The sequence below is a fragment of the Perognathus longimembris genome, chromosome 3 (genome assembly GCF_023159225.1).
Source record: "Perognathus longimembris pacificus isolate PPM17 chromosome 3, ASM2315922v1, whole genome shotgun sequence".
NCBI lineage: Eukaryota > Metazoa > Chordata > Mammalia > Rodentia > Heteromyidae > Perognathus > Perognathus longimembris.
Window position 1 is genome coordinate 48406263 of NC_063163.1, and position 26976 is coordinate 48433238.

A 26976-nucleotide genomic window follows, 5' to 3' on the forward strand; every position below is an offset into this window, starting at 1 on the left:
AGTTTTCACTTTTTTAACATATGAGTGACTATGTTCTATTTTGTAAAGTTGCTTGATGCAAAAGAGAGATGACCTTTAGGTAGAAGGCTTAAAGATGTACATACCTACACAAAAATGTGGGTTTTTTATTTTTGTTTAGTTTTTAGCAGCTAAAGAATCTTTAAATGTGAATATCTCCCTCTCTCTAAGCATTTAAACCTTGAACCAAACTAGTGTTTTCATCATGGTAAGGAAATAAATGATAAGTCTCTCTGCTATGAAGACAAGATTTTGATGACAGAAGTAAAAGTTGAACTTACTTATAAATGAAGTTTCTCCCAAGTAACCTCTGCGTTTAAGAACAACATCTAAAAATTTGGAGTCTTCATTCACCAGATAATATTCCTTTTCAAAGGAGATCCATGCCCAATTCAGACGAAAATTCTGGTTGGTTAACCTGTTTCCCCCTGGAAAATAAAAAAAAAATACTTAAAGCTCTGAATTCTTGCTCTCTTGAATGAGCAACCTCAAAAATTGCACAGTCTTAATGTTGCCACTTGAAGAATCAATGCAGGTATTTGGTTAGGTACACAACCTTGGGACATATACATGGAAATATAGCTCCTATTCAGCTTTTTATAGACCTACAACTGATGACATAATCCTTCAAAAGTTCCTTTTTTGTTTTTTGTTTTTAATAAAACAGGTTGATAAGGAGGAATAGACACTACTAGAAGCAACCTCCTTCAATCTAAAACCCAATATTCACCATTGCAGGATGAGGTCTTGCCCACAAGGGGGCGAAGGAGAGCATTTCCCCCCCCCCCCCCATGGCTGTAAGGCTTCTTTGTCAAGTTTTTAAAGACACATAAAACTTCACAAATACTTTTTTCTGGTTCATAGAACAATTGGGTGGAAGGCTTTAATCATATCCACTTAAGGAAAAACAAATATCCTTTCTCTACCTCCCTTCCCAACCAGATTCCACGCCATTCCTCAGAGCAAACAGACAGCTCTTTCCACTCTGAGATAAGGCATTCTCCTCCTCCTACCTACCCACCCCAAGTGCCTAATCAGAGAAAATAAACCTGGCAGGAGAGCTCTCTCTTATGAAAACGACTCTGATGGGTAAACAAAGGAGAAATGATTATCAGCTGATCACACTGCACTGATTCCTCCCTTCCCTTTGATCTCTGCCAATTATTTCAGAGTAAGGTGAGTTTTATAAACAAGGGTATCAGCAAATCCTTTTAAGTCTTTTTGGAAAAGGGTAGGAAAAAAAAAAAAAGAAGCCCAAATAATAACACAGCTAGAGGCACAATTTTAATTCAGTTTCTTCTTTTCTGAATCCCATAAAGAAAGCTACATGAGAAAAATAAATAAGACAGGAAGATAGACTGATTAAAATAAAATAAAACCCAATGGAGAGGGCAAGATGCAAGTGAACAAACACATCAAAAAATTCTGTGCTTGATTTTTTAAAAAGAAAAAGTGGAGTGATTTCAAGTTTTTTGACACACAGATTGGACAAGAATCTCAGGGATAGCTGAGGTTATGTAGGAAAATAGGTTTTCTTATTCTTTGTTGCTTGTTTTGTAAATGAACCAAAGCTTTTCATACAGCTGTATGGTAAGGGGGGGTGAGGCAAAAAAGATGTTCATATCACTTAATATTGAAGTCTCCCTATGGATTTTTGCTTTAAGAGAAGTAGGAATATATTTATAAGAAATCACTCATCATATTATTTCTTGTTTTGAATATTTATTTTTGAGATAAGGTCTTCCTATGTACTATGGGCTTGACTCAAACTCGTAATCTTTCTGTCTCATTCTCTTAAGTGCTGGTGCACACTACCGTATCTGTTTAATTTTTTAAGTAAAAATGTGTGTGTGTGTGTGTGTGTGTGTGTGTGTGTTGTGCCAGTACTGAGGCTGGAATCTTGGGCTCATGTGCTTCATTGAAGGCCAGTGCCCTACCATGAGTCACAACTCGACTTCTGGCTTTTTTGCTGGTTGTTTCTCAGTCATGTCTGCCTGCACTGGCTTTGAATTGTAATCCTCAAATCTCAGCCTCCGCAGTAGCTAGTGTTAGGTCTTCTCCCTGAGGGCTACATGCAGATGCCCCCACCTCATTAACTCTCCACCCAGTTACCTGGGTAACCTGCAGACCTGGAGGCAGTTACCTCCCCTTTCCCTGAGGTCACCTCCTAATCCACCTGGCCACACCCCTTGCCCCTGCCCTAAATAAAGCAGGGCTGGGTGGGGGTCGCTCTCTCTCTCTCCCTTCTCTCCGGCCATGGATCATCTTGGCCACAGGCCAGCAGTTCGGTAATAAACGTTCTCTCCTGCCTGAATACCGCGTGGCGTTCTCCTTTACCGGCTACCTACTTTAAAAACCTAACAGCTAGGATTGTAGGTGTGTGAGCCCTAGCACCTGGCTTTAAGTTAACTTTTAAAGCATATCATATATCTACATTGGAAACTAAGAATTTGGTGTTAGTTTAAGAAGGAAATGCATCCCTTGTTTGGTGCTCATGCACTTAGATTGTCTAACAACATCCACTGGTCCCCAGAGACTCCCCATCCTAGACAGAAGAGGCCTTGTCTGGAAGGTTCTCCAGACTTGGCTCTGAGACCCACCTCATTTTCTTTTAATCTGCTGTCTGACTTTGAGCAGCTTATTTCTCAAAACCTCAGTTTCCTCATCTGAAGAGTCAAACAAGAATGCTACTAATTACCACAAGTTCTTGCTCTGTGGCTCAAGTGAGATAACCCATAGTATACGCATAACATCATGGGGCCAGACAGTATAGTTCTACAAACATCAGTCACTTTCCCTATCCGCTGCCTTGTCATCCTGCCTGCGCATGCCCAAATTTACCCTGTATTCACTGCCTGGCTATACATCTACTTTAAACCCATCTGAGCTCCTCCGGCTTTGTCCCCTTCCCTTACAGCTGTTGCATGTGTCAAGCCAACTCCTCTTTGCATTTCCAGGTTTACCCTGAACTACCTGACTATTCCTAACTTCTGCTAATCTGCTAACTCAAGGTCAAGCCAAGGTCCTGAAGCTCCGGGCATTGGTCACTTTTGTTCCTGGCCCTCCATTGTCTTCTAGACTGATCTGATCTCCGACCCCACCCCCCACACCCCCCAGTTTCTATAATCCTCTCTTCTCTGTGATACTACAGCTGCTCATATGTGGATTTTTCTTTACAGTCCTGCACCTCAGCGGATATCTCTCGAAGCCTTTAATTGTGCTAAATTATACTAATTTGCGTGAGAATTTTAGAGTGCATATTATTGCTGTCAACATTTTGTCTATCAAATTAAGTGATACACTAGGGGCTGATTTCTAAATGACTTATTACGTGACAACAATTCATTTAAATTGTGGTTCCAGTCAGCTCAGGTTTTACCCCCAAACTACCTGTTGTATTATTTCAAGACATCCCTTGTCCATCCTAACTCGAATTGCTTCAATACCATCACTTCTTTTTTAAAAGCAATTATTTTATGATAATTTGCTACATGTATACAACATATCAAATTGATCAAATGGGAGAAGTAAGCATTTCCATCTCCTTAAACACAGTTTTAAGTATTTTTTTCTGATGTGATTACTACAGAAGGGAGACTGGAGGAAGGAAGGGAGGATAGAGAGAGGTACATAAAATAATGGGTATGACAGCACCATTTGATGCCACAAAAATTAAGTTCTGGTGCTTCACAACACAGGTGGAAAATTACAGGTTACAATAATTCACCACATAGTTTTATTGATAAGCTGAAGTCTTAGTTCCTAGGTCCATGGCACTGTTGGGAGTTGATGAACACTTTAGGGGCCTAAATGGAAGGAAGTTAGGCCATTTGGAGGGATATTAAAGCAGTGCTTCTTCCTGTCTTCTGCTTCCTGGTTGCCATCAGATAAATAGGTTGCTCCCTCCTATACTGCCTGCCATGATGATATACAGCCTCATTGCAAACAGGGCCTATTGATTATTATCTGCCAATTTCTACAACTGTGAACTAAAATCAACATGTCCTCTCCTTAAGGTGACGGTTATCTGAGCTATTTTGCTCCAATAACGGAACTCTGTTAGGTATTTTACTGGTAACTCGGAGAGAGAAGTACGCTGTGTATCACTTCCTCTGAAGAGAAATGCCCATCCACACCCCAGCCTCATTGTTTCCTGCATGCAGATGGGGGATTTTACAGATTCGATGGCCTTCTGCTAAGAACAACCTTAGCTTTTTTATGCCTCCTCCAATTAAACTCTATTTCCTAAGTTTTGGCAAGATTTGCTAGCTGTACAAATTGACTCTCATTCCTGAAATATTGTTTACAAGTTTCTCTTCTAAAAATTAGATATTGAAGAATGTTTTGTGATGAAGGCCTCTCTAGATTCTCTATAAAATAGCACACCTGAACACAAACCATGGTGCCAAACAACCTTTTCCTTCTGATTAATTTTTCTCTATAGTACTTTCCACAACCTCCTGGCCTATATGTAGTTATTCTTCTGTTTGATCATTGTCTCTCCTCCTAAGCAATCCAAAATGGCAGACAGTCCATTTACTAATGGTTAGAAGAAAAAAGATAGCTGTTGAATGAATTTGGATCTTAAGTGTCTTCGGTGAGAGAAGTTTAGATTTTTTTTATTGAGTAATACACATTTCTGTTCAAACATAATCCATCTCAGTACTGAATCTTTTTGTTAAAAATATATTTGCTTTTATGCTGGGTCCTAGTGGCTTATACTTGTAATCCTAGCTACTCAGGAAACTAAGATTTAAGGATCGAAGTTCAAAGTTGGATCAAGCAGGAAAGTCCATGAGACTCTCACCTCCAAATAACCAGCAAAAATGTCAGAAGTAGAGCTGACACTCAATTGATACAATGCCAGTCTTGAGTGAAAAAAAGCTAAGGCTGAGTGCCCAGTCTCTGGGTTCAAGCCCCAGTACTAGCTCACTTGTACACACAAAGGATGTAGTTGTTTCCAGTGACACTTTCAACAATGCATAAGCACTGTGTAAAGCTTTGAAATGAGTACCCATGAATGTGAGTCATTGAAACTTGTGTTTCTCTAAATGACCCCTTCAGGGATTATGGGAGATGAAAGGCTTCTGACCATTATGGAAGGGCATGGGTGGTATTAGCCACACCTACCTAGTTCATTAAGTAGAATTTCATTTTGTTTCTACTTAGAGATGAGTACAACTTACTTTCAAGTTGATGTTTTGGAAGGATTGAGGGTCCCTGTAAGGAAGTTATCAAGTTACTACTTAATCCAAGGTTTTGAGTGACTTGGAGCTGAACAGGTTTGTCAGTATTTCACATGGACACCCAACTGTTTGGGGATTTCATTTGAAGTAAAATTTAGCAACAATGTAGAGAAACTTGCTTTGGTAGACAGTGAGATGTTCTGGGTTAATTATTACAGTAACTTAGAATTTATTCTTAAAGAGGGATTTTTAAAGTAGATATTTAACTAGAGAATAGGAAATTAAGTCCATAAAGCTTAACATGGGGCAGAAATAAATACTACAGGTCCTCTGAAACACACACACACACACACACACACACACACACACACACACACACACAGAGTTCTATTTTGTTTCAGAATTTGTAAAATGTTAGCATTCACTTACTAAGTGATATAAGGATTCAAGGAATGAAGCTGTAATGTCTTATTAAACTCTGAGCAGAGCACTAGTGCTAGTGGCTCATGCCTATACTGTAATCCTAACCACTCACTGTTAGGAAAATGGAGAAGGGAAAAGGAATATGCTGGACTCATTTGTCAACAGGGGAGGAATGTTTATTGCCAGCGAGAGGCATGGGTTTGAAGGTTGTGTGAGGGGGTGAAATTAGGATCAGGCTTATAAGAAGTCTGAGCAAGGAGGCAGAGGTTAGTAAAGGAGCCACTAGGTCTAGGAAGTTGAGGCTTTTCCATTGGGCTCATAAAGTACTGTTTACAGCTGGGCCTAGGTGAATTGCCCTGCCTGCATATCAAAGCTGGCTTGTATATACCTGAGGTTCCTGCCTGGTGTCTGTATGCTCCTGGGGCAATAGGGCAGGGGTCAATCCTTCATATTCCATCTTTGGATACATAGAAAGACTGGGCTTAGAGGGGAGAGGCAAGTCCTTCATAAAGGATCTTTGGATACATAAAAAGAATGTGCTGAGAGGGAAGCTTCATGGAGTTATGAGAACAAAGCAGATTCCCATTACCCAGGAGGCTGAGCTCAGAGGATGGCAGTTCATAGCCATTCCTGACAGGAAATTCCATCAGACTCTTATCGCCAATTAACCACACAAAGAAAGATAGAAAGAAAGGAAGAAAGAAAAAAAGAAAGGAAGGAAGGAAGGGAGAAGGAAAGACGGCCAGAAGTGGAGTTGTGGCTTAAGTAGTAGAGTATTTTCTTTGAGCAAAAAAGCTCAGGAATAGTGCCCAGGGCCTGAGTTTTAAGCCCGACCTAAAAAAAAAAAAATTAAAAAAATATGGAAAGTTGTTTTACTTACTCATTTATCACATACTGTGTAAAGTTCTCTAGAAACAAATGGAAACCACAAATGCTCGTGATTTAACCAAAGCCAAAGGTCAAATTTTAGGTGAAATTAAGCTATGTAGAAACCTGATTATTTGCATGTGATTAGATGCCTTCCAAAAAATAGTCTGTCATGGATGAAGTCTGAGGACCTAAACTCAGTCCCCTGGGAAACAAATTAAATCCATAACTGTGTTATAAACCCACACAACAGGTGTCTGACAGCTGATAACCACACTCCCCAATGCTTTGTCCCCAAGCTCTGACACTAAAGCCATTAAGGTTGTGATGAAAAGACCCCTTTTGAACTTTTCCAGCTGGCCTTTAGGCTTCTTTTCAATTCAAACGAAGTAGTTATTTTAGAATAACAAAGAATTCCAATCTTCAATTAGCCCTCCCTAAAAACACAGTGCTGTCTGACATCTCTAAAGACAAAGCACACTTCAGTTCTTAGATGCCAGCGTCACTACTTTGGCTCTGGTTGGAGGGTGGCTGTTTGTTGAGCTTTGTAAGCTTCTTGGACAAAGTAAGTTACAGGTAAAGAATATTCTTCATATTGTCTAGCTTGATAAAATTTCACAGAACAAGAATCAGGTTTAACTTTGAGGCTGATAGTACATTAAATATACAGCAACCTTAAAAAAAATAAACGAATCTCTAAATGGGACAAACCTGTAGTCTTTTCTCCTTTTTTTTGGTTTTTCAATTTTTTATTTTAATTTTTACTTTATTTTTGGTAGTATTTGGATCTGAATTCAGAGCCTTGTTGAAGTTCTGATTTCAGTCTCAGTGTTTTTGATGGTTATTTTTGAGATAAGAGTTAGGAATAATTATGCTTGAGCTGGCCTCAAACCATGATCTCTCAACCTCCCAAGTAACCTGAATTATTAGCTACCACCATTCACAAAAGTCTTTTAAATCAGCAATAACAGATATTCAAAGATTGGGAATGTGGCTCACTGGTAGAGTGCTTACCTAAATGGAGGTTTATATTAATAATTTAAAAAAACAACATTAAGATAATATGACCTATTTGACTGGGGGAAGTAATACCAAAATTTAAAGCAGATTTTTTAGAAGTCTTGATCTCTTAGAGAATAAGCCAATGATTAGCAACCCTGCCATCACCACCAGGATTAGAGTTAATAATTATAGCGAGAGTCTAAATCAAACACAACAGATTGGCTTTATGGCTATTTCGGTGATATGACAGTGTTCACTTTAACTTTGCATAACCTTGAGTGTCTTCCATAAGAGAATCTCTGCTAGCTGTGAAATTTGGTTCTCTAGCCCTTAAAAGTCAGGTTGATTTTAATGTTGGCTGAGACCCATCTGGGGCAAAGCCCCTCCCCAAGCAGTGAGCATTCAAATATGCGCAGTAATGGCCTGTGAGATAGAGCATGCGCAGTGATGGCCTGTGAAAACTCCCACTTGCTGGAGGAGGCACTGGTAATGAGCTGTGGGTCTTCACAAGGAGGAGGCATTGTTTTTACCTGAGAGGATTAAAGGCAAAGGCATGCAGGGGATAGTGGTTCAATGGGCCTTAAGTACAGGCTGGCCTTTGGACCTGCCAGGTGACAAGAAGGTGGTATTCTTGAAGGATTATAAGACATCTAGAAGAAAGAAAACTTCAAAGAATTCATCTCAGTACATCTACTAAATATGAATTTCCTCTCCTATTACTTATATGTTATTGGATATTAGAGACAATGAAGCAGTAGTTAAGATTCACTTAAAGCCTGGCCTGGGGTAAATTGGGAAGGGGAGCTTATCCTGAAGTGTTACAGACACTAACTGTGATCATCTTAAACTTAACAGCGTCTGTGACTAAAAGAGCTCCTGCAAAACTCAAGGGTATGTTCTGAAGAACTGCCAATATCCTTTATAGTAGTGTAGGTTACTTCATAATTTTAATGATTATTTCCCTCCAATAATGAAGTATTCAAAATCTACAGCCCTCTGGAACTTTTAGGTTTTTGTTTGTTTGTTTGTTTTTGCCAGTCCTGGGGCTTGAACTCAGGGCCTGAGTATTGTCCCTGGCTTCTTTTTGTTCAAGGCTAGCACTCTACCACTTGAGCCACAGCGCCACCTCTGGCCTTTTCTATATATGTGGTGCTGAGGAATCGAACCCAGAGTTTCATGAATATAAGGCAAGCACTCTTGCCACTAGGCCATATTCCCAGCCACCCCCCAACCTGGAACTTTTTTTTTTAAGTTTTTATTATAAAACTGATGTACATAGAGGTTACAGTTTCATACCTTAGGCATTGGATACATTTCTTGTACTCTTTGTTACCTTGTCCCTCATACCCCCCTCCCTCCCCCCCTTTCTCTCCCCCCTCCAGGTGTTCAGTTCACTTACACCAAACAGTTTTGCATGTATTGCTTTTGTAGTTGTTTCTCTTTTTTTTACCCTGTGTCTCTCAAATTTGGTATTCCCTTTGAATTTCCTACTTCCAATACCCATAAACACTGTTTCCAGTATACTCAGATAAGATTACAGCGATAGTGTAAGTACAACCACAGGAAGGTGATACAAGAACATCATCAATAATAGAAGCTACAGATAAACATAGGACGTTGAAAGTAGTTACAACTGTGATATAACAATTGTTTCCACAACATGGAGTTCATTTCTCTTAGCATCATCTTATGTGTTCATAAGGGTATAGCTATTGGGCCTTTTGATGCTCTGTTATGAATTGCCTAAACCTGTACTAATTATTCCCAATAAGGGAGACCATAGAGTCCATGTTTCTTTGGGTCTGGCTCACTTCACTTAGTATAATTTTTTCCAAGTCCTTCCATTTCCTTACAAATGGGGCAATGTCATTCTTTCTGATAGAGGCATAAAATTCCATTGTGTATATGTACCACATTTTCCTGATCCATTCGTCTACTGAGGGGCATCTGGGTTGGTTCCAGATTCTCGCTATGACAAATTGTGCTGCGATGAACATTGTTGTGCTGGTGGCATTACTGTGATTTTGTTTGTGGTCTTTTGGATAGATACCCAAAAGTGGGGCTGCTGGGTCATAGGGGAGTTCTATATTTAGTCTTCTGAGGAATCTCCATACTGCTTGCCAGAGTGGCTGAACCAGTTTACATTCCCACCAACAATGAAGTAGGGTTCCCTTTTGGCCACATCCCCTCCAACAATTGTTATTATTAGTTTTCTTGATATATGACATTCTTGCTGGGGTGAGATGGAATCTCAATCCAACCTGGAACTTTTGATCGTTGGAATATCATTTTTCTCTTCCCTTCTGTGTGTCTTTACCCCATTTTCATTAGCTTATACTGTATGTTCCAAAAGACAGGCAGCAGAACAAAAGGGATTAATCTCATTCACGAAGAAAGAAAATGTGTAGAGAAATATAGGAAAAGACAAGTGACATGACAAAGACCCAGGAGGCAGAGAGAAATAGAGAAGGCACTCACAGATTTCTGTTGCACACACACACCCAACATGGCATGTGTGGGATCATTTAGGGCTTAGGCTATTTTGTTTCTCTGTGTGTGTGTGTGTGTGTGTGTGTGTGTGTGTGTGTGTGTTTGTGGCCTCAGGGCATGAGCATTGTCCCTGAGCATTTTCTCTCAAGGCTGGCACTCTACCACTCAAGCCATACCTTTAACTCCAGTGGTTAATTTGGGATAAGAGCCTTATGAACTTTCCTGCCTGGGCTGGCTTTCAATCAGGATCCTTAGCTTTCAGCCATAGGAACAGCTAGGATTACAGATGTGAGCCACTGACTCCAACTCTTTTAGGCTATGTTCAGAAAAGTCACAAACAAACACATCTTTCATAGCCAAGAGAATAAAGGAAGATATGGCATCCTAGTAACTGGGGACTGAACTGACAGTTTGGATGAATTCATACTCTCTGCTTTATTTTCCTATAGGCTACATTGATAGGAAGTTCCCAGATAATGCATGCATGTGTGTGTGTATATGTGTGTGTGTGTGTGTGTACGTGTGTGTATATACAGATGTTGGGGGCTAACAATACTGATGCTTGTCTTAGAAGCCAAAAGTATTTGCAGACCACATTATTAAAACTTCCACATGTGATCTGGTCAAATACACACCTACAATAGACAAGGAATGGGAGAGGTTAGTTATGGAGTCTTGAACTTGGGGTCTTGAGCTTTCATCTGGCTGTTTTTGTTTAATGCTGGCAATGTGAGTCATGGCTACACTTGTGGCTTCTTTTTTTTTTTTTTAATTGGAGATAGGAGTCTCACAGGTTTGTCTAGCTTTGAACCACATCTTCTGATTTCAGACTCCTGAATGGCTAGGATTACAGATGTGATCCACCAGCACTCAGCCATGCTTCTTTTTATATGACTTTCAAAAGACTTACATTCCTGTTCTGTACAAGAAGCTGATGTGCCTGTTGTTATTTCTGTATTCTATATTTGCAAATCCATCTAGTGAACAGAATTTGTAACTGCCCAAATCAATACTCAAAATGATGTTGTGGTCATTCTTGAATATGCACTTACGGTGTTAAAATTTTTGCTTGTACTGATACTTTTTTTTCCTGTCTTGGGGCTTGAGCTCAGGGCCTGAGCACTGTCCCTGGCTTCCTTTTTGCTCAAGGCTAGCACTCTTCCACTTAAGCCAAATTTCCACTTCCGCCCTTTTCTGTTTATTTGGTGCTGAGGAATTGAACCCAGGGCTTCATGCATGCAAGGCGAGCACTCTACTGCTAAGCTATATTCCCAGCCCCAACCTGATACTCTTATATAAACACACATTCTCTTCACAGTCTGGTTGCTGGCACATTTTTCATATGTTTGTTGGTGATGACACTATTTAAAATAGCCCCACTTTATGGTGTTAAAAAAACATGCAGTATTCTTAAGCACAAGAGAGCTGTAATATACATTCCAAAGTAAACAATTGTATCATATAAAATTTGTTCACTCATGAGTTCTATTGCTGTTGGCTATGAAGGCAATGATAATTGTGAGCAATATCATATGTATCAAATAAGGTGTGTTTGAGCAGAACACGCAGGGAACAAAGAGATGTATGGGTCAATTGATGAAAAATTAGTGTCTAGAACTCACAGGAACCTTACTTACCTCTTTGTAAGTTCAGTATTCATGGTGATTTGATAGCACCTAGTTGTCATGAGTAGCACAGATGATGGCACTGACTCAGTAAAAGTCACAGTATGTTACTACATGTAGATATGAGGAGTGGAGAGGTGTCCCCTTCATCTCCCCATCCTTTCCTGAGTCAGTCCGTTCGTTCCCTGGCTTCTGCTCAGCAGCATGAATGGAAAGGAATTCCCCCATGTTCTCAGAAGGGGAGCCCGGGCCTTTCTCCAGCCACTTGACTCTGGCCACCAAAACACTGGGATGCAGACAGTGCTATGGTTCCTGTGTGAAAAGCCTCTACTCCCTGCTTGGCTACCTGCCATAATTTGAGGATCTATAAAAGGAACCTTCAGAGTTGTTATTACCCTGCATGAAGGCAATGTAGATAGAAGTAATCCTCATGCAGAGCTGCTCCTAATCTTGCTGGAGAGGCTGAGCAAAACTCACTCTAGGATCTTACTTTAAAGCATAGCTCATGCCTGTGTTCCCTTAGGTAGGAAACAGCCTGAAAGTCCTCACCGTCCCTGATTTTCTTGGGCTTCAAGAAGTCTTTAGAGAGAGAATTAACCACAACAGAAATGAATATAGGGACAATAATAGACTCCATACCAAGTTTTCGATCATTACTGTGAAGCTGAGATCCATGGTGGAATGCAAGTGAGCTCATCTCTAACTCTCTCCCAGGTTCTTCCTGAATGAGAGTTTGGGTCTTAACAAAAGAGTAAACCAGAAGCGGAGATATAATTTAATCTCAGTTAATCTTTGTTTTGTTTTGTTTTTCATGTCAGGGGTCAGGCAGAACTCTTGGGCAAAAATAGCAGCGAAGTTTAGTGCACAGCTCTCAGGCACACCCTGGGGCCAAAGGCAGGGTCATCTCTATGAAAAAGCTGGGCGTTGCTGCTGGAGCTGCGTTGGGAATATGGAATTGGGTTTACTACAGAAAACACCTACTTGTGTTCAGCAGAGAAGGTTCAGGAAGAATTTCCATCAGCCAGTGGCATAGGCTTGAACCAGACAGCTTCAGTGAACCAGACAGCTTCAGTACAACACAGGTATTGACCAGTCCAGAGCAATACTGGCTAAGTGTAGGTGTGAACTGGCTGAACTCCTCACAACCTTAAAGACCTTAAACATGTCCACAGAAGGCCAAGACAGACTGGGGAACTGGTCAGTGACTCGGCTATCAGGCATATTGTCTCAATTACTTTTGCACTAAACCCCACAAGTGAGGATATTTTACATTTTACGCATAAGGCAAATGAGTGCAGGTTAATTCTTTTATACCAAAATTGTTTTCATATCCTCTAGGGGCAGATCATGGGTTTGAACCCAGCCTGTTGGCATTTTTCAGACTTCCTCCAGCTCATCAACAACTTCGTTCTGGTCAATATTCAATTTCAGGCTATTCTAGCTTCATTCCAATTGGTCATAATTAATGTCTACATTAGTGCTCCTGGATAGAAGCAAAACACAATGGGAGTTTTGCTTCACCATTAGGTAACACCTTAGTTCTTTGAAAGTGGTAATCATAGTCCATCAAATGGAAAAAAGAACCAAAGAATGGAAAAACAAAGGCGTATGAAGGGCCATTTCTAAATGTTTGAGGTGGAATTATAGAGAAAATACCACCAATTAAAAGTTAAGATTTTCATGTATTAGAGATGGTTTGGGGTCACAGTCAGAGCTGGGGTGACTAGACGGCTAGAAGGAAACCCTCCTTCAGCTTGACTGATGGAAGCTATGGATTAGAACCAGTTTAAAAAAAAAAGAAAGAAAGAAAGAAAAAGAAAAGAAAATTTGCAAGCCTGTGCCTGCAAGGGCCCTGGATGTTTTCAAACTTTGGCTCCTCTGCCCACCTCCAGCCACCTTCGAACCCTACATTTAGATCTACTCACCAGGGTTTAAGCATATTTCCTTGTCGAACTGAAAGAAAGGGTCAGACTTCAGTTAGTTAGTTAATTAGAACCTCAGCCAGACTGGGATGGACATCTCTGCTGCAAGAATGCAGGCCCGGGATAAGGAATTCAGGTACAGATCCACCCAGGGACAAAGGACAAAGCAAACCTGTAATTGCTAGGTGAACTCTGTCACACTGGGACAGCGCCGGATTATCATTCAGAATCTTCAATTAAAAACTAGCTTAGTCATTTGGATGCCGTAATGTGAACAGCTAAGGATTATTGTGTCCTCTCACTGCACCCCCCCCCGAAAAAAACCAACACAACACTGCATCTTAAACACATACACAAATGAACTCGAGACATAATCATATCGGAAAACAATACAAATAGACAATATACAGGCATCTTTTCTCAGTGATCTACGTTACTAAGGTCCAAACAAGTTGTTTGAATTAAGAAGACAGGGCAGGTCAGCTATTTATAAAAGAAGAATATATTTCAATTTTTTTTGTAACCCATTGTAGCCTTTCCATTTAGTAGGTTGTGGCTTCAAATACTACCCTGAAAAATAAGATCGTAAAAATTGTGTGTCGAAATTACACAACACACATCTACATATACATACACACATAACTATACACATATAATACATGTATGCATATATGTATGTGTTTGTATATATTTAATTGAAGAACATCATTCTTTTATTTCTCTTGAGAAGAGCCTAGAACTAGTTTCTAAAGCAAAGTAAACATTTCTGTGAGCACAAGGCCCTCCCGAAGCACTGCTGCTTCACAGAGAGGAGAGCTGAGTGAAATTTGTCAGGAAGCTCCACCTCCTCTTCACCCTCTGGGGAAAAGGAAAAAATACAAAACCAAACACCTGGCACAGCAAGATCTCATGCGTGCACTGCCTGCAGCTACAAATAAATTTATTAGATCTCTGGCAACACATTCTTAAAATAAACGTAATAGCCTCTGAGTCCCTGTTCAAACCAGAGCCTAATTCCTTTTGTGGCGCCAGACATCTCCCCCACCCCATGGAGACTAGGGAAGAGGAAGGCAGTGGCCCTCCATTCTCTAACTTCCAGAAGTAACTGGCTTAGCACCTCCAGCTAAGCCCCAGTGAGGTGAGTCTGTTTCCTAACTCCTATTTGTATAACAGTATCGTATACACTCCTGTGAGAAACTAACTATACAGCTAATGTGCATTATGTTAGTTTGTTTTTTTTGTGCTAGTCCTAGGCCTTGAACTTAAGGCCCGGACATTTTTTCTTAGTGTTCTGGCTGAAGGCTGGTGCTCTACCACTTGAACCATGGCTCTACTTCCAACTTTTTGCGGGTTAAATGGAAATAAGAGTCTTATATCCTTTCCTGCCCAGGCTGGCTTTGAACTTTGATTCTCAGATCTTAGCTTCCTGAGTACCTAGAATTATAGGTATGGGTCACTGGCACTTGTCTTTATTTTCTGACAATGTGTTATATCCAAATTAAAACATAAAAACTTCCAAGAAGAAAAATCAGAAATACCTTAATCTGACTGTTAGAAATCATTAAGTTATTTTGTTGCATTATTACCAATACTTAAATTAAGTGATTAAGCTGAACTGGGAGCCCAAAAGTCACTCTATGAATTAAAATACTTTGAGTCTCTTAAGTTGGTTTGGTAGAAAGTTAGAATTTAATGAAAACTCCTCAAGAAAAACTATGCTTTATATGCTGTGATTGTGGATTTAAATTTGAGTCAATAATATATTCTATTCATTTTTAGCAGCAAAATAAAAATTGGAAGTTCTAATCTTCATTCTATACTTATTTGATCTTATTAATTATATCAATTAATAGATTTCAGTATGTGTGCCATTTCTACTCCTACAGATATGTTTTTATCTATCCTTGTTTTTCTGTCTTCACTGCCTTAAGGGTCCACTTACAACTTCCAGGTCATCTCTTCTTTCTTTTTTTAAGTTGTAAGTTTTAAATTTCTATATCCTCCAAAACTATATGGAAGCCAGGTGCCAGTGGCATATGCGTGTAATCCTAGCTACTCAGGAGGCTGAGATCAGAGATATCTCTAACAGGAAAGTCTTTTGAGATTCGTATCTCCAAATAGCCACCAAAATTCTGTAAGTGGAGCTGTGGCTCGAGTGTTAGAGTACCAGCCTTGAGTCAAAAGCTAAAGAACAATGCCCAGACCTTGAGTTCAAGTCTTAGGACTAATGCATACACACACACACACACACACACACACACACACACACACACACTCACACATACAGGTTACCAGATATTCTTAGGACAAAAACTAAAAGTGAGAGAATGAGGGGAAGAAATATTGAAAGAGAAAGAGAGACAGATTCAGAAAGAGACACACACACACAATTTTTGCCAACTACACCTGGATAAAATATTAAAAATAAATGCTGACTTTTGGGGACAATTCAAAGATGGTCTAAGAATCAACACACTCTCAAATACTTCCCAATTGCCTTCTTTACTGGTCATACTGAAAATATACATTTGATACTGCTGAGTCTATACATATTGATATAAGAAAAATAGGTAAATGGTGTTGTGGCTCAAGAGGTAGAGTGCTAGCCTTGAGCTGAAGAGCTCAGGGACAGAGTCCAGGCCCTGCTGTTCAACTAACCAAAAAAAAAAAAGTATGAGGAAAATAGAAGTTTTGTCCTTACAAAGAAAAAATCAAAAGCTTGGGTTGGTATGGTGGTGCATCTTGCAATCCCAGCACCCAGGAAATTGAGGAAGGAGGATTACAAGTTTGCTGTAAAGCCTAGATTATGAACTGAATGCTTTGTCAACATAAATAAATGAATAAATAAATAAATAAATAAATAAATAAAAGACATCCTTTGGTATGGTAGCATGTCAAAAAGTTGTGTCTCATTTAGTACTTCAAGTATTTTGGTTGCCAGTTTTGGTTATCCATTTTTATATATGAGGAATTTTTAGTGTTGAAATATTCCTTTTGTTTGTCTGAGATAGGACAACCCAGGCTCAGGTCAAAGGTGACAACCTTCTGTTCACCACTTCCTCCCCTGACCCCACTGCAAGGACCACAGGCCAGAGCCAACACGCCCAGGGAAGACAGCTTTTAGGAAAGTTCTTTTGGCGACTCATTCTAGAGAGAAGTCAAGAAAGAAGGGATTTATCTTCCACAGAATTAGAAAATGTTCACAGCCGACACTCTTAGGTATGGCTTTAATTAAAAAGAATTTCCTATCTTTTTATCTTTTATTTTACTGTTGTCAGGCTACTGATTACAGAATTATTTGTAAATGGAAAAGCCCCTCCCACCATTTCACCCACCTCAAAATGAGATTGTCAAATAAACTCTGCTGTATCTATAGAATAGGGCTATATGCACCTATAAAAGGAATGAAAAATATATCTATAACACTCTTCAGTTTGGTGTCTCAAAATGTATGTGTGTGTGCATGTGCGTGTACATGCATGAGAGCCAATCCTGGGGCTCGAAGTCAGGGCTCTGTCCCTGAGCATGTTTTTTCTCAAGGCTATTCTACCACTTGTGCCACAGCTCTAACGTGTATGTGTATGTTTGTGGGTGTGTGTGGGTGTGTGTGATTAACTGGAGATTAGAGTCTCATGGACTTTGGAGGCTGATTTTGCACTGTGATGCTCAGATCTCATTCTCCTGAGTAGCTAGAATTACAGGCATGAGCCACTGGCACCCAGTGAGAACAATATTAAGCTAGCAATGCTAAGGTAGTCCAGTAATTCTTCAATCCTCCAAGTAAACACTACCAACAAGTCTTATAAGTAATTATCTTGTATACAATAATTTGGCATGAAAAGCTACTAAGATCTTTATTTGAAGACCCTAACATTTAGGTACTTAAAATATGCAGGGGTTTGGAAATCAGACCTCATATCAACATACAGAAATTCTGAAGTTCCAGCAGTTTTATTTTAGACTTTAGGATGATTATGAAAAGGATGTTTTGAGCAATAAAAAAGAAACCATGGCTGAATTTCTTGGAGGAAGTTTTGTTGTTAAGTGTCTATTTGATCAAAAACTCAATTATATCTCTGTCTTGTCTCTGTTTCTGTCTTTGTGGTCTCCACCTCTGCCTCTGTGTTTGTCTCTGTGTTTGTGACAGGTCCCCTAACTCCCACAGACACACAGAGACAGACAGAGAGACTTACAGAGACAGACAGAGAGACTAACAGGGACAGAAAGATGGGGGAGGGGGGAAAACTGGCCTCAAACATAGATAGAAATCCACTTTCTCCACTTACTATAATCTACACATTAACATGTGCATTCTCGTATAAACACTGTGGACTTTCTTGGGAAAGCCATGTTTACGTACATGCTGAATTAACAATGCGCATGATCAAATGATCAAACTGCCTTCTTTTCTTATGTAAGCATGTAAAAGCATCCATCACTGAAAAGGAAAACTTTCTACTAGAGTTTTCAGGAAGTAGTTGAGCCAGTAGTTTTCCAATTCTGTTTGAATTTATGGCTAATCCCACAGGAAATTAGGGGTGAGCTAGGACCTTGAGAAATGCAGCAAATGTGTGTTTGAGTGAAACGCAATGCACAATTTGGATTTAGCATGAAATCAGATAGCTGGGTGATGGTTTCTCTTGCAGATCTTTTCAGCAGAGTAAGTTTTACCAGAGCAACTGAGTGGAGAGTGTGAAATAGAAAGCCTTCCTGGGTTGTTGTAGGTAGCCCCAAATGAGCTCTGAATAGAAGTTGTCCAATTTACTGCTTTCTTTTTGTAGGTGAAAGGGGAGATAGTACATGTTCAAAGGCTTGTGTACACTTGTATAAACATACACATATGTAAACAGAAACACACACAGACATACTGGTACTTGTCTGGCTTTACAAAGGGTAAAATATTTTTCAAGCTACTCTTTAAAAGTACAGAGTATATACAATGCTTCATTGTTTATTTTTTAAATTTGTTTATTCATTCAGGTAATAATGAGTCTTGAGCACAGGACTTTGAGCTTCCTACACAGGTGTCCTACCTCTTAAGCCACATTCCTAGAGTCTTCTTTACTCTGGTTATCTGTGAGCTAGAATCTTGCTTTCTGCTTGAGCTGGCCTGGACCGGGATCCAGGTACTTGATGCTTTCCTCTGGGATGCTGGGATCACAGGTGTGGATCACAGGTGTAGATCACTACGCCATGCTTTTTGTTGAGATGGGTTCTTGTGAAATTTTTGTGGGTTTTTTTTTTTTTTTTTTTTGCCAGTCCTGGGCCTTAGACTCAGGGCCTGAGCACTGTCCCTGGCTTCTTTTTGCTTAAGTCTAGCACTCTGCCACTTGAGCCACAGCGCCACTTCTGGCCATTCTCTATATATGTGGTGCTGGGGAATCGAACCCAGGGCTTCATGTATACGAGTTAAGCACTCTTGCCACTAGGCTATATTCCCAGCCCCGGGTCTTGTGAAATTTTTGCATGGGCCAAGATCCTTCTGATCTTTGCCTTTTAAGTAGTTAAGAGTATCAGCATGAGCCAAAACAGTGCCCAGCTGGTCATGTGGTGTGTGTGTGTGTGTGTGTGTGTGTGTGTGTGTATCTATGTATCTATGTATCTATGTATCTATGTATCTATGTATCTATGTATCTATCTATCTATCTATCTATCTATCTATCTATCTTTTAATGCCTTATTTGATACCAATAGTTGGGAGTCTACAACATAATTAGGGTTTTATTTTCTACAAAAATCTTGTTACTAGGATCTTCCAGTTCCTAACCAAAGAGACAAAGTAAGTATGTTAGTTTGTGGAATACCAGGAAAAACAAGTTCCAGTAAACACTGCATACTTGTCCCATAGAGACTACATTTATTGTTGGAGACAAACGCTCTGTTCTTGTGGCTTAACAGGACAATCCCTCAGCCCTGTTTTTTAATTAGTAAAACATGGGATCAGATCTCCAAACAGGCAAATATTAAGATTTTGACTAGTTCCCTAAAAAATAAATAAATAAATAAATAAATAAGCAAATAAATAAATCAGCTAAAATCCTCAACAATGTACTGGCTTTGTCAGCACCCATTTTCAGCTGGCTCTGACTCACTGTGGAAATTTGAGCCCTGTGACCTCCCTGCTTGCTCTGATAAGGGACTTAGGCTTTTGAAGAGCAATGCTTCTGAAAGTATTAAACAACTAGAACAGGAAGCGCAGGCCAAACTGGGGTTTGGAGAAGGGATAAGGCTGAAACCTAAACTGTAAGTCTGATAAACGGATAAAAGTTGTAAAAGCACATTGTGTCCTCCTGCACTTCTTCCTCAGCCTGAGTAGTAACCAGTTCCCAGGAGATCAGGAAACACAGGAACCCATCGATTGTAGAAGGAAACAGAAAGATCATTTCCAGTCATCAATTTACACTTTGCCAGGTCACTGCAATGATACTAATACATTCTACTGGAAAATGTCTTTTCTTGCCTGAAGAACTAAATGGGTTATAAAATGAAAAGGGTTCATGAACCCCACTCCTATGTATACATACACACAAATATTTATGTTCATATAAGATGTTCTGAAGAAGAGTATAGAGCAATATACATTATATACATAAATATAATCCAAAGTTTATGCCCCCAAGAAACTGATCGATTTTTTTTCCCTAAGAGAGAAAATCTGAGTACTTTTTCAAGAGCCATAATAAAACTGTCTTTAGGAACAGAAGGTATTCTCAGAATGCATTTTCTCTTTCTCTGTCTCTGTACTGGAGCTTGAACTCAGAGCCACATGCTTGCTAGGCAAGTACTCTATTACTTGTGCCATAAATCCAGTCCTTTTTTTGCTGTAGTTAATTTTCAGATAGGGTCTTATGTTTTGCTAAGGTCCAACCTCAAACCATGATCCACTTTACATATGTCTTCTAGTAGCTGCCTCCAAGTAGCTAGAATTACAGCTGTCAACTACCATGTATTGTTTAGTATGTATTTGTGTGTGTGCATGTTTGTGTATGTATGTGTATGTTATGTATGTGGGCTATACTGGGTCTTGGACACAAGGCATGGGTACTCTCTCTTAGATTTTTCATTCAAGGATGGTGCTTTACCACTTGAGTAAGAGGTGCACTTCTAGTTTTTTGTGGCTAATTGGAGATAAGAGTCTCAGTGGACTTTCTTTCCCAGGCTAACTTCAAACAGTGATCCTCAAATGTCAGTTTCTTGAGTAGCTAGGATTACAGGTGTGAGCTACTGGCATATGGCTCAGAATGCAATTTAGCAGAGAAAAATATTCATTTAATGATTGAGATTGGAGAGTGCTTCTTTTTCTGATTCTCTCCTTGCCCTTTGTGGGAGGAGAGGCTCTCATGCTAGAGGACCATGTAAATGGTAGATGGGACAACATCTGACAGAACCTATGGAAGCTGGACTCAAGGACTTAAGCAAGGGACACTGGACTGTATGTCTCTTGCTTGTAGTTAAGGATCTGTGTATTATAAAATTGTATGTGTCACAACAAAATCTTGCTCAGAGTTGTGCTGAATATGAACTGTTCCCCACAGATTTATGTGGGAGACTTGGACTTTATCTGGATTTTCCTGCCCCTACCTCAAATGATCAGGGCTACTATTTTGACAGGCTGTGGAAACTTTAGGAGGTGGGGACTGTTTGGAGGAGTTAGGTCCCTGGGCCAATGCCTCTAAATGTTCCGAATCTTTTTTCCTCACTGGCTGCTGCCTGTCCACCATTAGGTGAAATGCCGCTTCCTCACACACCTGCCACCATGATTTTCTGTCCAAGACCATGCAACTAAGCAGCCAGAGGATGAACCTTCTGACACCCTGAGCTAAAGGAAGCCACTATCTCTGTTTCTGCCAGGCATTTGGTGACAACAAGAAAAGTAATACAAAAACTTCAATTCACTTTACATTCAACACGTCTAGGCAACAGTACAGAATGTTTACTGGGAACAGGCTGAAGTCATGTAATAGCTTCATTATACACAGTTTCCTCTACTTATGTACTTGTCAGCCTCATCAAAAGAGTTAAGTGGGGCGGGATGTTGTTCTGCACAATAATGTTTATAGTTACCAGGATTAGGCAGAGAACTCCTACTTAGCATAAGTGGTTTTAACATCCATTTAGGACCGAAGAGTAGAAGTGAATGCAGCTATAGCCATAGTCCTATGAAAACACACATACTTGTAAACCTAATGAGTATTGCTGCCATGTTCTGTGAGGCAGAAGTCCCTAGTTGATGTGGCATAAAAGCCATGAGAGTGAGAAATGAGGTTAAATTTCTTGTGTAGATAAATGATACCAACTACGAGGTGTGGAGAAATGTAAATATGACACATAGAAGGGAAGGCAGATGATTTATAAGCTGTGTCTACTCCAGGATTCTGGAAAATAGCATTGACTCAGCATTGACTCTAGCAGCCGCCTGGCTTCCATTTGTGCTTATGCCTATGGGATGTTAGAGAGGAAACGAACAATTGAACAAATGCTTTCTTATGATCAGGATTTATACAATGCAATTCATGGAAGCAGTGACTGTAAATCCAGACTTATTCAGTCAATGAGGAGGAGGAAGAGGTGTGTTTAAAAAAAAAATCCTCACAGGAAAGATAGGAATAAGCATCATGATTTTAGGGCCCTGGTTAAATAGTAGTTATTATAACTTGTGTAAGATATCATATCAGAACAGAAAAAAAGTGTTACTATAAAACATTAGTGACTATGCCCATGGACTTTATTAAGTGTAGGATAGAAATCTATTTAGTTATAGATCTTAAGTGCACCCCCACCCTGCACCCTAAATCCCATGGCCTAAGGATTGGTCTATCATCTGTAGTGTTGTAGGGAGGTGGAAAGACATTTAGGAGGTGGGGGATATGGAAGGAAATTGGGTCATGGAAACTTGACCAAAAGCTCCAACTTCTCTCTGTCTCTTTCTGCCTCTGTCTCTGTCTCTGTCTTTCTGCTTGTTTTCTAGATGCTATGAGTTGAACATGATATTCTCTGCTATCACAGACCTAATTCAACAGGGTGAAGCAACCATGGACTAAAACCTCAGGAATCATGAGTCAAAATGAACCTTTCCTCTTACATATTAAGGTGTCCTGGGTACTTCACAGAGACAAAAAGGGAATTCACACAATTCTATGCATCCTTTGTTTCTTTCTCACACACTCCTATGAATGTGGTACAAAGGTGTTTCACCTCAACGTCAGTTGATAGGTACATTGCATTTGATCAATGTGACCCCTTCCATCCTTCTCTTTTATCTTTCCCAACCCCACCCATCCCCTCAAGTTAACCTGGTGCTATTTTCACATATGTACCTTGAGAACTATGTCCCACCATTCCCCTCTCCATTTATCCAACTCCTCCTCCCCTTAATCCCAATCCCCTTTAACAAAACATGCTTCAGCTTCCTGGTATTCATTTCATAATACTGTAAGTTAGTTTTTCATAGGAGTTATGCCATTGGATTCTTATGTATACATGTGGCCCTGCATATGTTTTCATATATGTTTATCATTTAGATTTAACCTCCACACAAAAGAAAATATGTGCCCTTCGTTTCTCCTAGCCTGACTTACTTCACTTAACATCATTTTTTAGAAAGACACAGTTGTGAGGGAAAGTAGAAACGTGCCCATGCTTGACGACTCGAGAATGTAATTAGGAACAGCTGTTATTACACTGCTCTGTAATAAAGCAACGTCTCACTGCTTCTGGAGGAATATAAGGCTTTGCCCTTGTACTAAATAATGTGCCTTGTGCTATCAGAGGCTTAGTTAAAATGGATTCTTTTCTTTAGATCATTGCTGTGAATGTTAGCTGTCACTAATGTTAGTGATTCTTACTCCTAGGAGACTCGTCTTTCAACCTACCAATACTCTTTTCCCTCCCTCCCTCCCTCCCTCCCTCCCTCCCTCCCTCCCTCCCTCCCTCCCTCCCTTTCTTTTTCCCTCCCTCCCTCCCTCCCTCCCTCCCTCCCTCCCTCCCTCCCTCCCTCCCTCCCTCCCTCCCTCCCTCCCTCCCTCCCTCCCTCCCTTTCTTTTTCCTTTTGTTTCTTTGTGCTAGTCCCTGGGCTTTTTTTTTTTTTTTTTTTTTTTTTTTGCTCAAGGCTAACACTCTACCACTTGAATCACAGCTTCAATTCTGGATTTTTGGTGGCTAATTGGAGATGAGAATCTCATGGACTTTTCTGCCGACACTAGCTTAAAACCATGACCCTCAGATCTCAGCCTTGGGAGCAGCTAGTATTTTTTAAATATGCTGGAAGTATGAAAAAGTAAATCAAATATACTTTAAGGTTCTGAGTAACCATGAGACAAATAACCATACCTATTTTTTCATCAGAATAATGGTATACGATATGCTATTCAAAAGCAGAAGACTTACTTAAGTCTGTCAAGTATAAAGCTGAATCAAGCCTTCCTAGATTGTGTGTCCCAACATATTTGGTCCAAAAGAGACTTTCACATAGGATCAACCTGTGAATGAGGTCCATGAGACTGTCTCGGGGATAGACTGAGTGCATCAATTTTGTTCATAAGCTTTCTGTTCTTACTTGCTCTTTTTTACTATTGGTATCTTATATACATAAGTTTGCCAGCTATGTGACACATCTGAGGCATTTTGGTTTGTTTGTTCTTTTGTTGGTAGTAGGACTTGAACTCAGGGCCTGGGTGCTTTTTCACTCAAGGCTGGTGCTCTACCACTTTGAACCATAGTGTCATTTTCAGTTTTCAGGTAGTTAATTGGAGATAAGAGTATCATGGACCTTCCTGTATGGGCTGGTTTTGAACTATGATCTTCCTCAGCTTCCTGAGTGGCTAGGCTTACAGGCATGAGCCACCAGTGCCCAGCTGTGTATGAAGTATTTTAACGTCTAAGTTATCTTGGAAATTTTATTCTAGGACTTGCTGTAGGACCATTTCCACCAACAGTGTAATGCTTGTTTAACAGTATATTATAATGTTATATATAGTATAATGCTTTCTTAACACTAATAGTATAATGATTATTTACCAGTTACAATAATTTGCAAGTGTTGGTTCTTAGCTATGTAGAAGGTAGGGGATAGTTAGCTCTTAAGTCCCCAAATTCGCTGGAAGAACTATTGTAATATAGGAAAGAACAAGGTAAGTCTTATGGTTCAAAAGTCACAGATATTCAGTGTCCTTTGGGAAGCCCACAAAAATTCCAAATTCATAAATAATAAAATGGCACAAAAGCAACAGGACAGAAGCTAAGGCAATAACATTTGATATATTGAATCAAGTGGACAGACCTAAAAGACTTAGAATATTTGAAAAAGCAAAAGAGGAAATTTGCCTGAGCCAGACCTGGAGGAAACCTGTCTTCTGTCTATGGGCCCTAGAAAGACTCACTGTTATCAACTAGAAAGTTGATAACATCCGGAGGTTCCTCTGAGCTAACCTTTATCCCTTGTACCCAATTCAAAGTATCCCTCAATGGTATTCATATTCATATATACTATATTGGAAGACCATATTACTTTCTCTGTGTGATATCATTTTCATGATTTCTATACCACATACAATAGAAAATCTTGCCTCTGAGTACATTTTTTTTTTTTTTGGCCAGTCCTGGGGCTTGAACTCAGGGCCTGAGCACTGTCCCTGGCTTCTTTTTGCTCAAGGCTAGCACACTACCACTTGAGCCACAGCGCCCCTTCTGGCCTTTTCTATATATGTGGTGCTGAGGAATCGAACCCAGGGCTTCATGTATACGAGGCGAGCACTTTACCACTAAGCCATATTCCCAGCCTGCGAGTGCATATTTTTATAGAACACTTATCATTATAGTTATCAGCCCTATGTTGTTTTGAACCAATAATGGATAGACAGACTTAAAACCTGAGCAATGGAAAGACATTGTAAGGGCCTGGCACTGGTTGGTGGCTCATGCCTGTAACCCTAGCTACTCAGGAGTCTGAGATCTGAGAATCAAAGTTCAAAACCAGCCTGTGCAGGAAAGTCTGTGAGACTCTTATCTCCCATTAACCTCCAGAAAACCAGAAGTAGTGCTGTGGCTCAAAGTGGTAGAGTGCTAGCTTTGAGCAAAAAAAGTAAGGGACAGTGCCCAGGCCCCACGTTCAAGCCTCAGGACAGACAAAGACATTGTAAGGGGGATGTAGACAGAGAGGAAAATGGCTGTCTTATGATTACTGTAATTAAAATGCTACATTTGTTTTTAGTTCAGTGATTCCAAATAATTATTTGGGTGGTGTCCTCATTATATATTTCTGCCTGTGCTCAAAACGTTATTACTTTTCATACTCAATATTCTCCAGATGAACAATGAGAAAGTAAAGGTCAGCGAAGCTGTGGTAAACCTTCTAATTCCAGAGGTGGACATAAGACCTCAGCCCTAAACTAACACTTAGGACCTGGAGAATTTTCTGCTAATGGATTGATAAAATGATTCCCACTTTCACAGCCTCATAAAAATGTGGGCCTAGAGCAAAGGACCCATAGCAATGATCATCCATGACTGAAGAACACAGATGCTTCAGCTCAAGGAAAGGAATAAAGAACAACCATTTCCAAAGAGCAAGATTCAAGATTCAGGGAGCCACTCACCGAAGCACCGTGGAGGTCCTCATGTTCCTAGGAAAAATGAAACCCACATAGCTCCAGGACCTTCATTTATTCCAACAGTGATTTGACTAGCCTGGGTCAACACACTTGAGAACTGACTTCTACTGTGGAATTTTCAGTCCAAAAAAAAAAAAGCCTTCCCAAGTTCCCATGTGGTGATTTACTTCAGAGCATAGAGGTCTTCCTTAGGGAAAAATTGTTTGTCACCATGGTAGATACAATATGTCTTCCATATTTTAAAATCTGTTAGTAGTGTTCCTTTCTCTTTGTTCTTCTACATCTTTAATTTGTTTCCTGCTGCCTCATTACAGTGCTGACTCAAGCCTGAGCCTCTCTTGTCTCCCTTTGTGGTCCCCAGAGTGGGTGGCAGTGTGGTTGAGTGGAAGAAAGATTTAAGTAAGAGTAGGGTGTGAATTCCAGTTCTGCCAATTACTCTCTGACTGGAAGTACCTTATATCTCTGTGTCTTGGTTTCCTTCCTTATAATACATAGACCTTGTAGGGTAACAATGTGGAGTCCATGGATATAGCACAAAAAAATTCTTTAACTCATTATGGCAGCTTCAGCAAGTGCCCATGTTTACACAGAACAAGACACTGTTGAATAGAGAAGTTTGCTCCATCTCCCTCATCCCCCATTAGAGAAGGCAGAGAGTCAAGTTCTTATGTTTTCTCCTAACAGAAAGCATTAACAAAGGGGCAAACTTCCAAACTGGCACCATGAATAAAACAGCATACAGGAGCACAGTTCTTTTCTAAAGCACTAAGTATACACAACCTGCTTCTTGGCAATTCAGATTTTAATTGTCATCAATATTTATCGATGGCCAAAG

At 40.0% G+C, this 26976-nt stretch overlaps 1 protein-coding gene across 1 annotated transcript in view; it reads right to left on the reverse strand.

Moving 5' to 3' along the window:
* Positions 1-26976, reverse strand: part of Frem2 (FRAS1 related extracellular matrix 2) — a 160253-nt gene that overhangs the window by 78652 nt on the left and 54625 nt on the right. The window contains exon 3 of the mRNA XM_048341464.1: positions 300-446. Coding sequence (XP_048197421.1) covers positions 300-446 — 147 coding nt within the window. The remainder of the gene's footprint in view (positions 1-299; positions 447-26976) is intronic.